Source organism: Helianthus annuus, chromosome 3, assembly GCF_002127325.2.
Source record: "Helianthus annuus cultivar XRQ/B chromosome 3, HanXRQr2.0-SUNRISE, whole genome shotgun sequence".
Lineage (NCBI taxonomy): Eukaryota > Viridiplantae > Streptophyta > Magnoliopsida > Asterales > Asteraceae > Helianthus > Helianthus annuus.
The window spans coordinates 24,370,364-24,384,063 of record NC_035435.2 but is presented as its reverse complement, the minus strand read 5'-3'; the positions used below and the strand labels follow the sequence as shown (position 1 = coordinate 24,384,063).

At 39.0% G+C, this 13,700-nt stretch overlaps 1 protein-coding gene across 1 annotated transcript in view; it reads right to left on the bottom strand.

The window, feature by feature from the left end:
- Positions 1-12,996, bottom strand: part of LOC110931331 — a 45,472-nt gene extending 32,476 nt beyond the window's left edge. Inside the window, exons 1-4 of the mRNA XM_022174728.2 lie at positions 12,905-12,996; positions 12,761-12,835; positions 12,309-12,480; positions 12,163-12,227 (exon numbers count right to left, since the gene is read on the bottom strand). Coding sequence (XP_022030420.2) covers positions 12,163-12,227; positions 12,309-12,480; positions 12,761-12,835; positions 12,905-12,996 — 404 coding nt within the window. The remainder of the gene's footprint in view (positions 1-12,162; positions 12,228-12,308; positions 12,481-12,760; positions 12,836-12,904) is intronic.
- Between the last annotated feature and the right edge of the window lie 704 nt (positions 12,997-13,700).

The window sequence follows — 13,700 nt, the reverse complement described above, 5'->3', positions numbered from 1 at the left end:
CATAGACAAAGACCCTAACCATGGTTTATTGATGAACAAGTGTTAAAACTTCAATCATGCTTTAACCAACCCTAAACCATCCAGATTTAAACTTCACACACCCTTTTTATATATGGTTTTTATGCAGAACTTTAAGTTCAACATTTTAGTGTTTTAGCTCTTGTGTGTCATGAACATTCAAACAAAACATAACAAGAACCAGATGGAACAAGGGTGTGAAGAGACTTACTACTAGCACAAGGCTAGGGTAGGAATCTAGAACAAAAAAAATGAAGACAAGAAGATGGTGAGAAGGACTTGAACAAAGCTTCCTTGTAAGCTCTTCCACTTGCAACTTCTAGGAATCAATTTTGGAGCTTGGAATGGCACTTGAATGTGTTGAAGGAGAAGATATGAGGGAGATGGTGGTGGTTTCGGTTATGTGGGGCCGAAAATAAGGAAAGGGAGTGAGTGAGAGAGTGTGGTTTAGTAATGATGGGTGATCTCAAGGACCAATGCATGTAAAGATGCTCTTACACCATGAGCCACCCTATCCCTATGGTCATGATTACTTATCTCTTGGCCAACCATAATCAAGATTACAAGAATATTATCTCAACAAAATATTTGGTGAAGATTTGGCTGAAAAATCGGTTGGGGGGGGGGGTAAAGTGAAAGTTTTTGTTAACTTATAGGTATTAAGTTAGAAGGTTAAGGGTATTTTCAAGAATAATGGGTGTATGTCATGTTTACATGGTGTATGGGGATTTTTGTGACCAAAATTAATTTAAAATGATAAAATAATATTTCTGACAATATTTTCGTATCTCGGGTAATGTCCGGTTGTTCAGTCGGATACTGTTTCGTTAATTTGTTTAATTCTTCCGTAAGGCGTCTTATACCTATATTTTTGTAACGAAATTAATTCCTAACACATAGGAAAATATATCGGACTATTTAGTAACTTTTCTATATACTACTAGTATGCTAACACGCACATGTAATTATAACACAGTAATCGGAGAGCAGTTAAATAATTCAGCACAGTCATCAAGTACTTTTATTATCATTAATAAACTGTACGGTTACATGTAAATTTGAGGGTTGTCACATTCTCCCCCTGTTAAGAAAATTTCGTCCCGAAATTTAGCACGTGGTTACTGAGAAGCTAGTTAAGTTGCGTTGGTTTCTTGGTTTTCCTGGGGTGTCACATATGGGTGGTTGATTTCGTCCGAAGCCAAGGGAGGAAGAAAGAGATAGTTTTGGTGTTAGGGTGTAGATGATAATGAGAGTATGAAGGATATGAGCTTAATGTGCATTCTTATAGACCATCTTCTTGTATTAACTCATGTGTAATGTGTCTAATATGGAGAGACAAGATCTAATATTTAATCAATTTAAAATCCAATGTGGGCCCTTGGTGTTGGCCGATTATAGGTTGGGGGGGGGTGTCTTAGCTTAGGTTTTAACTAGTTAGTTCCATCCTAGTTCAAATCCAAGTGTTTAGTTAGGATGTTTAGGTATTAGATATTTTTATGGTGTGTTATGATGTTTAGGAACCATAACTAGCTCAGAAAAATAAAAACAATGCTTTTTACAATATTTTAGTGTTCCGGGTAGTGTCTGGTTGTTCGGTTAGATACCGGTTCACTAAAGTGCCAAGTTATTCCGTTTGGTGTCATATATATATATATATATATATATATATATATATATATAGGGTAGGGATATGGTAAAAAGTGTCTAAAATGTAAGAAGGGTAAGAAGTGTTTTAAACCATTGGATATTTGATCTAATGGTTGAGATCAATAGGGTATAAAATGTAAATTGTTTTTTAATTAGAAGGACCTTATGTAAAAATTGAAGGACAATAGTGACTTTTCCAACGTTTCAAAATACGGTAACCGTTTCAAAACCCCCAACAACCTTCCTAAAGATCAGCGAATTATATGGTAACCAGCGAATTATATGGTAACCGTCATCAATCTCCAAAAAATCAACGAATTTCTTCATACTTTATCATAAATAGATCCGTAATCAGATTCATGGCGTGGTGTTTTAAAAAAACTGGATAAATTGACTATGATTCAGGTCATGGTGTTTTATCTGGAGACATTGTTCATGTCGTGGTGTTTTAACGCTTATGATTCAAGTCATGGTGTTTTATCTGGAGACATTGTTCATGGCGTAGTGTTTTTATCAATAGAAAACGTTCACAGATTTTAAAACACCATGACTATGATTCAAGTCATGGTGTTTTATCTGGAGACATTGTTCATGGCGTGGTGTTTTAAAACATCTATGATTCAAGTCATGGTGTTTTATCAGGAGACATTGTTCATGGCGTGGTGTTTTATCAATACAAAAACATCCCCAGATTTTAAAACACCATGACTATGATTCAAGTCATGGTGTTTTATCTGTAGACATTGTTCATGGTGTGGTGTTTTAAACATCTATGATTCAAGTCATGGTGTTTTATATGGAGACATTGTATAATCAGATTCATGGCGTGGTTTTTTAAAATAACTGGATAAATTGACAATGATTCAAGTCATGGTGTTTTATCTAGAATCCAGAAAACATTGTATTGTGATTACATCCATGGTGTTTTAACATCTGGACAATCAAAATATAAAACATTCCCATATTTTAAAACACCATGACCATGATTCAAGTCACGATCAGAAATGAGGATGACGAAGATGAAAGACGATGACGGTGAATGATTTGTGGAGACGAAAGAAATTGGTGACGGTGGTCGGATATGGATGTGTGTTCAAATCGGAGAAGATGACGTGAAGATGATGATGAAACAATCAATCCCTAAAAATTCTCATGGCCAGTTTTTTTTCAGTTATATTGTAAATCAATTAAATGACAAAAATGTACAATTACTAATCTACCCTTTTGAATTAATTAAGAGGAGGGACACTTGTCATTCCAAGATTATTTCTTACACTTCTTACAAAAGATGGACTTTTTACAGGATCCTTTACCTATATATATATATATATATATATATATATATATATATATATATATATATAGGTAGAGGATCATGTAAAAAAGGCCTAAAGTGTGAGAAGGGTAAGAAAAAATCTCAGCCATTAGATCTTTTGATCTAATGGTTGAGATCAACAGGGACCAAATTGTAAAATATTTTCATTAATTTGGACTGATTTGAAATATTTAGGGGCAATATAGTCTTTTAAACCCTACTAGAAATTAGGTAATGCACATGTAACTTCCCCCCGTCTTTTTTAAACGTCAATAACTTTTAATACGTAACTTTTTTTAAAAAAAAAAATACACCATAATAACGAGCGTTTTTTTATCTTTAATATGAGTACCATATTGCTATACTTATATAGAGAAAAACATATGTTTCGATCAGATGTTTAGTCAATGAATGGTGTTATATACTTGCTGAATGGTTTATATACTTACTGAATGGTGTTATATCTTGCTGAATGGTGTTATATACTTGCTGAATGGTGTTATATACTTGCTGAATGGTGTTAATATACTGGCTGAATGGTGTTATATACTTGCTGAATGGTGTTATATACTTACTGAATGGTGTTATATACTTCCTGAGTGGTGTTATATACTTACTGAATGGTGTTATATACTTACTGAATGGTGTTATATACTTGCTGAATGCTGAATGGTGTTATATATTTGCTGAATGGTGTTATATACTTGCTGAATGGTGTTATATACTTACTGAATGGTGTTATATACTTGCTGAATGGTGTTATATACTTCCTATAATTAAGGTGGCGGTTATGGGAAGTTTTTTAATTAATTGAATTAATGATAAAATTACTTGTTTACCCTTTTCAATTAATTTAGATCTAATGGTTGAGATTATTTCTTACCTTTCTCACACTTTTGGTCTTTTTTACAATAACCTTACCCTATATATATATATATATATATATATATATATATATATATATATATATATATATATATATATTTGTAACATTTTTAATTCCCAACACTCAGGAACGCATACAGGACTATTTAGTAACTTTTCTGCACAAGACTAGTATGTTAACAAGCATATGTAAGTATGACACAGTAATCAGAAAGCAGTTAAGTAATTCAGCACAGTCATCAAGCACTTTAATTAACATTTAATAATTCGTACGGATACATGTAATTATGAGGGTTGTCACATTCTTCCCCTGTTAAGAAAATTTCGTCCCAAAATTTAGCACGTGGTTACTGAGGAAGCTAGTTAAGTTGCGCTGGTTTCCTGGTTTTCCTAGGGTGTCACATCATCCCCTCGTTGGTTTGGAATTTCGTTCTGAAATTCTGTAGTAGCTTCAGTCTCTGTAGTGGTTGCACTTTTCTTAAACAGTTGGGGGTACTTGAGTTTCATTTGGTCTTCTCATTCCTAGGTATACTCTGGGCCACGACGGGAATTCCAACGAACTCAGACAAGAGGTATTCTGGTACGCTTGAGAATCTTAACATCTCGATCAGTAATCTCTACTGGTTCCTCAACGAATCGCAGCTGATCGTCAATAGTGAGCTCCTTGAGAGGAACTATGAGGGTCTCATCTGACAGACACTTCTTCAGATTCGACACATGGAAAACATTGTGAACTCCGCTGAGTTCTGCCGGTAGATTCAGCTTTTAAGCCACCTTGCCAATCTTTTCAGATTTCGAACGGCCCGACATTGCGCGGATTGAGTTTGCCTCGTTTGCCAAAACGAACTACACCTTTCTAAGGTGAGACTTTGAGTAGCACTTGATCCCCAACCTGGAACTCGAGTGGTTTCCTGCGCTTATCAGCATAGCTTTTCTTGCGGTCACGAGCTGCCGCCATTCGTTGTCGTATCTGGGCGATCCTTTCGGTTGTATCTACTACAAGTTCTGGGCCAGTGATTTGACTGTCGCCAACTCCTGCCCAACAGAGAGGTGATCGACACTTCCGTCCATACAATGCCTCGAACGGAGCGACCTGGATACTAGTGTGGTAACTGTTGTTATACGAAAACTCCACTAGCGGGAGGTGTTTTTCCCAGCCATTACCAAAATCGATTACACATGCCCTAAGCATGTGTTCAAGGGTTTGGATGGTGCGTTCAGATTGCCCATCCATCTGCGGATGATATGCCGTGCTCATATCTAATCGAGAGCCAAAGGACTTGTGCATAGCTTGCCACAACTCAGATGTAAAACGTGAGTCATGATCAGAAATGATGGAGGTTGGCACTCCGTGCCTTGACACTACTTCCTTTAGATAGATGTCTGCTAGGGTAGAAAACTTATCCGTTTCCTTGATAGCCAGAAAATGTGCAGACTTGGTCAGTCGATCCACGATCACCCAAATGGTATCATTTCCGCGTTGAGATCTAGGCAGACCAGTAATGAAATCCATGGAAATTTGCTCCCATTTCCATTTAGGTATCTCAGGTTGTTGAAGTAGACCTGATGGTTTCTGATATTCGGTCTTGACTCTCGCACAAGTCAAACATTTGCTAACGTAGGTTGCTATGTGGGCTTTCATGCTAGGCCACCAATACGTAGTCTTGAGATCGCGGTACATCTTATCCGAACCAGGATGGACCGAATAACGAGACTTGAGCGCTTCATCCATCACAAGCTCGTGTAAGTTTCCATAAAGTGGTACCCAGATGCATCCTGTTACGTAGTAGGCGCCGTCTTCCTTTTGTTCTAGCCGCTGCCTCGACCCTCGCAGGGACTCAACCCTAATGTTTTCTGCTTTCAATGCTTCAACCTGAGCATCACGAATTTGAGTGGGAAGGTTAGAGTGAATGGTAAGCTGTAACGCACGTACACGCTTAGGTATAGTATCCTTTCGACTGAGGGCGTTAGCCACAACATTGGCTTTGCCCGGATGGTACTTAATCGCACATTCGTAATCGTTCAAGAGCTCGACCCATCGACGTTGTCGCATGTTTATCTCCTTTTGCTTGAAGATATGCTCGAGACTCCTGTGATCGGTGTAAATGGTGCACTTGGTACCGTACAGGTAATGTCTCCATATCTTAAGTGTGAAAACAACTGCTCCCAGTTCCAAGTCGTGCGTAGTGTAGTTCCATTCGTGAACTTTAAGTTAGCGCGATGCGTAGGCAATGACCTTGTCACGTTGCATCAACACGCAACCAAGTCCTTGGATGGAAGCGTCGCAATAAACCACAAAATCATCTGTGCCTTCATGCAATGAGAGGATAGGCGCGCTACAAAGTCTATCTTTCAAGTGCTGAAATGCGGATTCCTGTGCATCACCCCAACGATAGGTGACACCCTTCTGAGTCAGTGAGGTGAGCGGTTACGCAATCTTTGAGAAATCCTAAATAAACCTTCTGTAATATCCTGCCAAACCCAAGAATTGGCGAATTTCTGTTGGTGTGCGGAGTGCAGGCCAGTTCTTAACCGAGTCGACCTTGGATGGATCAACATGAATCCCATCCTTATTTACCACATGGCCTAGAAAGTGGACTTCGCGAAGCCAGAAGTCACATTTCAAAAACTTGGCGTACAACTGCTCTTTTCGAAAAAGTTCCAGAATAAGCCTCATGTGTTGCTCGTGTTCCTCCTGACTCTTAGAATAGATCAGGATGTCGTCGATGAAGACTATGACAAATTTATCCAGGTAAGGTTTGCACACTCGGTTCACGAGATCCATGAAAACCGCAGGTGCATTCGTTAGTCCGAAAGGCATAACCAGAAACTCGTAATGGCCGTAACGAGTTCTGAATGCTGTTTTGGAGACGTCCTCATCTCGGACTCTCAGCTGATGGTAGCCTGACCTTAGGTCAATCTTAGAACAGAAACTCGACCCTTGCAACTGGTCGAACAAGTCATCAATACGTGGGAGAGGATAACGATTCTTCACGGTCACCTTGTTGAGTTCACGGTAGTCAATGCACATTCTGAAGGTACCGTCTTTCTTCTTCACGAATAACACTAGGGCTCCCCAAGGCGAAGAGCTAGGATGTATGAAACCCTTTTCCAAGAGTTTTTGTAGTTGCGTGGACAGTTCTTCAAGTTCTGATGGAGCTAGACGATAAGGTGCTCGAGCTATGGGAGCTGCTCTAGGAGCTAACTCGATTTGGAATTCAACTTGCCGATGAGGTGGAAGACCAGGTAATTCCTCAGGGAATACCTCAGTAAAATCACGTACAATAGGTATGTCTTCTATCTTCTTTTCTTCCGAAGATGTATCAGAAACGAGGGCTAGGAGAGCAGTATGGCCCTTTCGCAAACACTTCTGGGCCTTAAGGAAAGAGATGATGCCCACAACAGCGCCACTCTTGTCGCCATGAATTACGAGAGGTTCTTTACCAGAACGAGGGATGCGGACAATCTTCTCGTTGCAAAGAATTTCCGCTTGCTGATGAGATAACCAATCCATCCCAATAACAACGTCGAAACTTCCCAGAATGATAGGAATAAGATCGATAGAGAAGGTCTGACCAGCTAAAATGAGGTTACAACCCTTAACTATGTGTGTGGCCTTAAGACTTTCACCATTAGCTAGTTCTACTACATGTTTGGTGTTTTAAGGGTAATGGGGTACGCTTAAGCACCTGACTAACTCTTAGGAACACAAATCTAACATCGGCACCCGAATCAACTAAAATAGAAACAAAGAAGTGGTCTGGTAGTAGCTTACTCACCACAACGTTGGGGTTGTTTCTTTCTTCCTCTTGTCCATTCAGGAACTCATGCTCACCAGTTCGACGGTTATCCTTATTGTCTCCGTTATTGTTCCCGTTGCCCTGGTTGCCGCTGTTGTCACGATTCCGTCTCATCTGCGGACAGTTCCTCTTGAAGTGGTTTTCAGCACCACATCGAAAACACTCCTTCTTGCTACCCTGCTGTTGGTTTCGGTTTGTAGGATATGGGCTCCTGCAGTCTCTAGCCATATGTCCCATCTTCTTGCACCGCTGGCAACACGATCCCGCACATCACCCGCTGTGGTGCCATTGGCACTTGCGGCATCTTGGTTTATTCCCGAGGTATCCCCCCTGATTTTGGTAGTACAGCCCATGCTGTACTAGTTTCCTGCGCGGGTCCTATCGTATAGAGCTAGGACCCTCACCTTGGTGATCACTCCAAATATGCTTGTTACTATTAAGAGTGTTTGCATTGGAAAAGTTACGCTTGGGCAACTTGCCCTCTTCCACCGCCTGATGCTGGATTGTGGAAAGGTTGGCCGCAATTACAGACCCTTGGATTTCTGGGACTAAGCCTCTAAGCTATAGCTTGATTCGTCTAGATATGGGTTGTGACAAGTTAGGACATAAGGCAGCCAAGTCGTTGGACCTCTTTGTGTACGCCTCAATCTCTGATCCTTCCATCTTTAAACCATAATACTCTATTTCAAGTTTCAGAATGTCGTCCAGGTGGCATAATTCTTCCTTAATCAAATCCTTGAAGTCGCTCTAGAGGGTGGCATTCGCGTCTGCCAGCCCGAGCATCTGAACTTGTGCGTTCCACCAAGAACACGGTTTCCCTTGCAGCATGCAAGTAGCGTACTCTACTCGTTTGCTGGAAGGGCTTTCACTCTCTTCAAATGTATATTTGATTCTCCGGATCCAGTGTAGAAGGTCGATTGCTCCTCCAGTGCCGTCGAAAGTGGGAGGTTTGCATTCCAAGAATGCCTTGAAAGTGCCTATGCGTGATTGGGTGTGCATGGGTTAACTCCCTGATTGGGTTGCTAAGGCTTCAGCAATCCGTTCGTTAATCAAGGTCGTCAGCTGACCCTGGGTCATGTCGAGACGTCCACTCATGATCTTCACATCGGAGGAACACACGTAAGAAAGGTGTCGCAAGGTGCGTAAATGTGGAGTGACAGAAGAGAGTAAGCACACAAGGTTCAAATAGGAGTTGTCACATTAACTAATGCACACCATGATCAATGTACCATGTAGCTAACAAGTAGGTAATATAAACATAAACCATATCACCTAGGATGTTAAGTCTTGCTCGTGGAGCGAAGCGTCGTTGTGGATTGTTGAGCACTGTACAGGTTATAGTCTGGTTTTATCAAAAAACTTTTCCCTTTTTAAAACCAAGTTCACTATAACCAATGGCTCTGATACCAATCTGTCACACCCCCAAAATCCACCATGCGGAGTATCACCGCTTGGGGTGTGACATGACCAGGATCGAGCCACCAATCATATTGAACAACGAAATTAAGTAAATAAAACCAACCACAATACAATTGGTGACCAAAAGAAAGTAACCGACTTAAGTTAACAGCGGAAGCATAAAACAAAAGTCCAAAACTTAAGTTCCTAGTTCATAAGTTTAAAGACCCAAATCATAAGTTCCATAAGTTTATAAAGTTTGATTATTAAGTACGGGACATAACAATCCACATCATCCTCATCCCACAACGACCTCCTCCTCGTGCAAGCTCCATAAGCATCTAGCGACCTGTAAGGCATGTAACAACGAGTCAACAACAAAGTTGAGTGAGTTCACGGTTGGTTGATTAGTTTTAAGTTGTTTCTGAAAAACGTGGTTTGACTTTCGTTGGCTTATTTGCCATGGGGGTTACCCCATAGTTGAGAGAATGTTTAACCAGTTCCTTTATATTACCCAAACCATATCCATAATCAGTGGGGGCTTCCCCATGTGAACCACTAGACCGTTAAGATATCGACAACTGACGAACAATAGTTGTGTCCTACGTTAATGTCTATCATCATTGACAGTTTGCCATAGTCCATTAGTACCGCCCGTCTGAACGGCACGATGTGAGGTTTGTTAAACCTAATAGCGCTATTAACTAATGACCCGCTCGCCATCGGCCTCGGCGATTAAGTCGATATAAAATGAGGGACTTAATGATAGAGTTTTGTCTAGTAGGTTTTAAGGTTGTTGTCCTACCCAAGGAGGACGAACGTACGTACTCTACCCAAGGAGACTACGCAGGATTAATATTGGCATCCTACCTATGGAGGATGGCGGTACATATCCTACCCAAAGAGGATATGTAGGTTCTGTTTTAGTTCTTTAACCCATTCCCAAACCACCGGGAATCCCATGCCTTAGAAAGTGTGTGAACTCACCTTTAGTTGCTCGGTTTGACTCTCAAGTATAGCTAACAGTCAAGGTTGGTCAATAACGTCCTAATATGATTATCAGTTAGTCATTTAGTGGTTTCAAATAGAGCACAAAGTTCCTACACGTATCTACTACATATCATGCATTCACTTTAATAGTTCACGCTCATATAAACATTCCACCTATAGCTACTCAAGAACAAGCATATGATATTGCACATAATACTTTCATTGACATATAATATGTTAGATCATCCTCAGATAACATACTCGACATTTAGACACGCAAATTACTACTTATGTCATTTCAGCTTTAATATCCAAAACTGGGCTGTTTTCGGGCATTTAAATAAAATAGTTAACTTACTCCAAAAATCTCCAACTTTTTACAGGATGTCTTAAACGATCCAAATATTATTGGATAAAAATCTCGGGATCCAATTCATTACCAATATTTTATAAAAAAATCATTTACCAGACAGCAATCAGATTCGTCACTTTCTGACTGCAGTCCAAGGAAAAATTCATTTAAAATTCATCGTAAGTCCGATTGACGAAATTCCAGTGGGAGAATTACAACGACATCAGTGTCCATCTACAGTACAAATTTCATGACCTAATTCTACACAGATTTCATGTTATGATGAAAAATATAACACATATTTTCTGCAGTAAAAATGCAGCTTGAGCTGCTGTCCAAAAACAGTCCTTTAAAAATAGTAAACGAAGTCCAAAAATTATGATTCCAGTGCCATTAGAACTGTATTTTGAAATAGCACCTGATAGACTCAAGAAAATAAATTTTTCATTAAATATCGACCTGTTTACAGCCAACTGAAGTTGGTTGTAAATGTTCAGACAGAAGCTGTTTTCAGCTTGTAGTGTTCTAACGCAAGTTCTATTTGTTCCGTTAACATGTTTAGTGACCAACAACGATATTTAACATCAGTATTAACAAGAAAATCATCAGGTAATCAACAATATCAAAACAACTTCATACTAACATCACTTCATCACATTTCATCTTTATGTAAACCTTATGTTCATGTTTCTAGTTCAAGTTTCTTTGTGTTTTTTAAGTTTATCATCATGTAACCTACTTTAACCAGTTAAATAACATGAAATATGAAGTGTAGGATGTTCTTACCACTAGATCAAGGCTAGGGATGTTCAAGAGGAGAAAAGTGGTGGTTAATAGCGAATAGAGAAGGTCCTTCAACTTCCGAGAACACCAAGCTTCGTTGTGCACCTTCTAACACCCTTGTATATGTGTGGAATGGAAGAGACTTGATTGAATGATGGTGGTGTATGGGTGGTTGATTTCGGCCGAAGCCAAGGGAGGAAGAAAGAAAGAGTTTTGGTGTTAGGGTGTAGATGATAATGAGAGTATGAAGGATATGAGGTTAATGTGCATTCTTATAGACCATCTTCTTGTATTAACTCATGTGTAATGTGTCTAATATGGAGAGACAAGATCTAATATTTAATCAATTTAAAATCCCATGTGGGCCCTTGGTGTTGGCCGATTATAGGTGGGGGGGGGGGGTCTTAGCTTAGGTTTTAACTAGTTAGTTCCATCCTAGTTCAAATCCAAGTGTTTAGTTAGGATGTTTAGTTATTAGATATTTTATGGTGTGTTATGATGTTTAGGAACCTTAACTAGCTCAAAAAAATAAAAACAATGCTTTTTAAAATATTTTAGTGTTCCGGGTAGTGTCCGGTTGTTCGGTTAGATACCGGTTCGTTAAAGTGCCAAGTTATTCCGTTTAGTGTCCTATATATATATATTTTTGTAACATTTTTAATTCCCAACACTCAGGAATGCATACATGACTATTTAGTAACTTTTTTGCACAAGACTAGTATGTTAACAAGCACATGTAAGTATGACACGGTAATCAGAAAGCAGTTAAGTAATTCAGCACAGTCATCAAGCACTTTAATTAACATTTAATAATTGGTACGGATACATGTAAGTATGAGGGTTGTCACATTCTTCCCCTGTTAAGAAAATTTCATCCCGAAATTTAGCACGTGGTTACTAATGAAGCTAGTTAAGTTGCGTTGGTTTCCTGGTTTTCCTGGGGTGTCACAGCGTATCCCTTTCGACCAATGTACTTCGATTGTTCGTTCAATTGAGCCGATGCCCTCACATGTGTCCCGTCTATAGCACCAATGCAGTTCTACAAATACAAAACAATAGCATATTTAAATCATTTATTAAAGTAATTGTAGCATTAGATACATCGAGCATTAGATAATACCTTGAACATTGGATAATACGGAGGGTTGTTTAATATATGTGCAGGTACATCATCATTATAGTTTGCGGCTGGCTTGATGATATCAGCACTCATCCTAAGCACGGCTGCCAAAACTCTATAGAAATGTCTATGAATTGTTTCCCCGAAATGATTAAAAGATTCTTGCACAAACCTATTTATATATCCATGAGCCAAAGTCATCAATAAGATTCCGACCGACTCCTCAATAGACACATGACGTGTTTGTTCCAATCCGTATTTAGTAACAAGATCAACGTATAACTGTCTAAAAACAGGTATGTCAGCCGAAACATATCATAACACCGTCTCGGATGGCCATTAAGAATTTCTTAATAAACTGGTGCCCAGTGTGTTCCGAAATGTGACATGGTGTTCGTGCGTTACGCAAATTACGAGCTATTATAATCTCCTTCACAACTAAGACACATAACCTTTTAAATCCTATAACCTCATCATCCATATACTCTTCATCACTGTCATCTGAATCAGAGTAGTCACTATCCATCCTGTATAAATATAAACGTCAAACAACACATAATGTCAAACGATCACATATTCCACAAGCTTCGACAAACTCCATAAACGCATCATTATTCCACAAGAATTTTGGTTTATTCTTTTTAGATGATGTTTCACAATCAACAACATTTGTGTGGTAAGCATCCATTATCTGATACATATACGCATAAACATATGGATCCAAATCTGATTAATCGAACCGATACAACAACGATACAGCAAACAGATGCATTAATTTTGTTTTTACACTTACATATGTATACAGTACACTGTCGATATCATATACACATGAACATATGGATCCAAATCTGATTAATCTAACTGATACAACAAACAATACAGTAAACAGATGCATTAATTTTGTTTTTACACTTACATATGGATACAGTAACAATCAATAATACAGCAAACAGATCCAGCAACAATCAACAGATCCAAATCTGATTTGAAACATTAACAAATTTAGCATGCAATTTGAAACATATGCATTAATAGATCCATACCTGATTAATCGAACAACAAACACATCCAATTTGAAACAGCTTTAACATGCAATTTCAAATAGTAAACAGATCCAATGGAACAGCAAATAGATCTAATTTGAAACAGATTTAACAGATATGGTGGCGATTGAGCATGAATCAAAACTATCTAGTGAATTCAAAATGAAACGAAAAAAAGGGAACCAAATTGATAAACATGCAATCGCTGTGAATTGGAAACATACCTGCGGTGTTGAAGTGGAGAATGGACGGAGGTGTGTTTACGAGAACATGGAAGAATCGCCGGTGGTGGAGACGCCAGAAAAGGAAGCTGGAGGTGGAGAGGGGAACTGGCTGTGGCGGCTTGCTG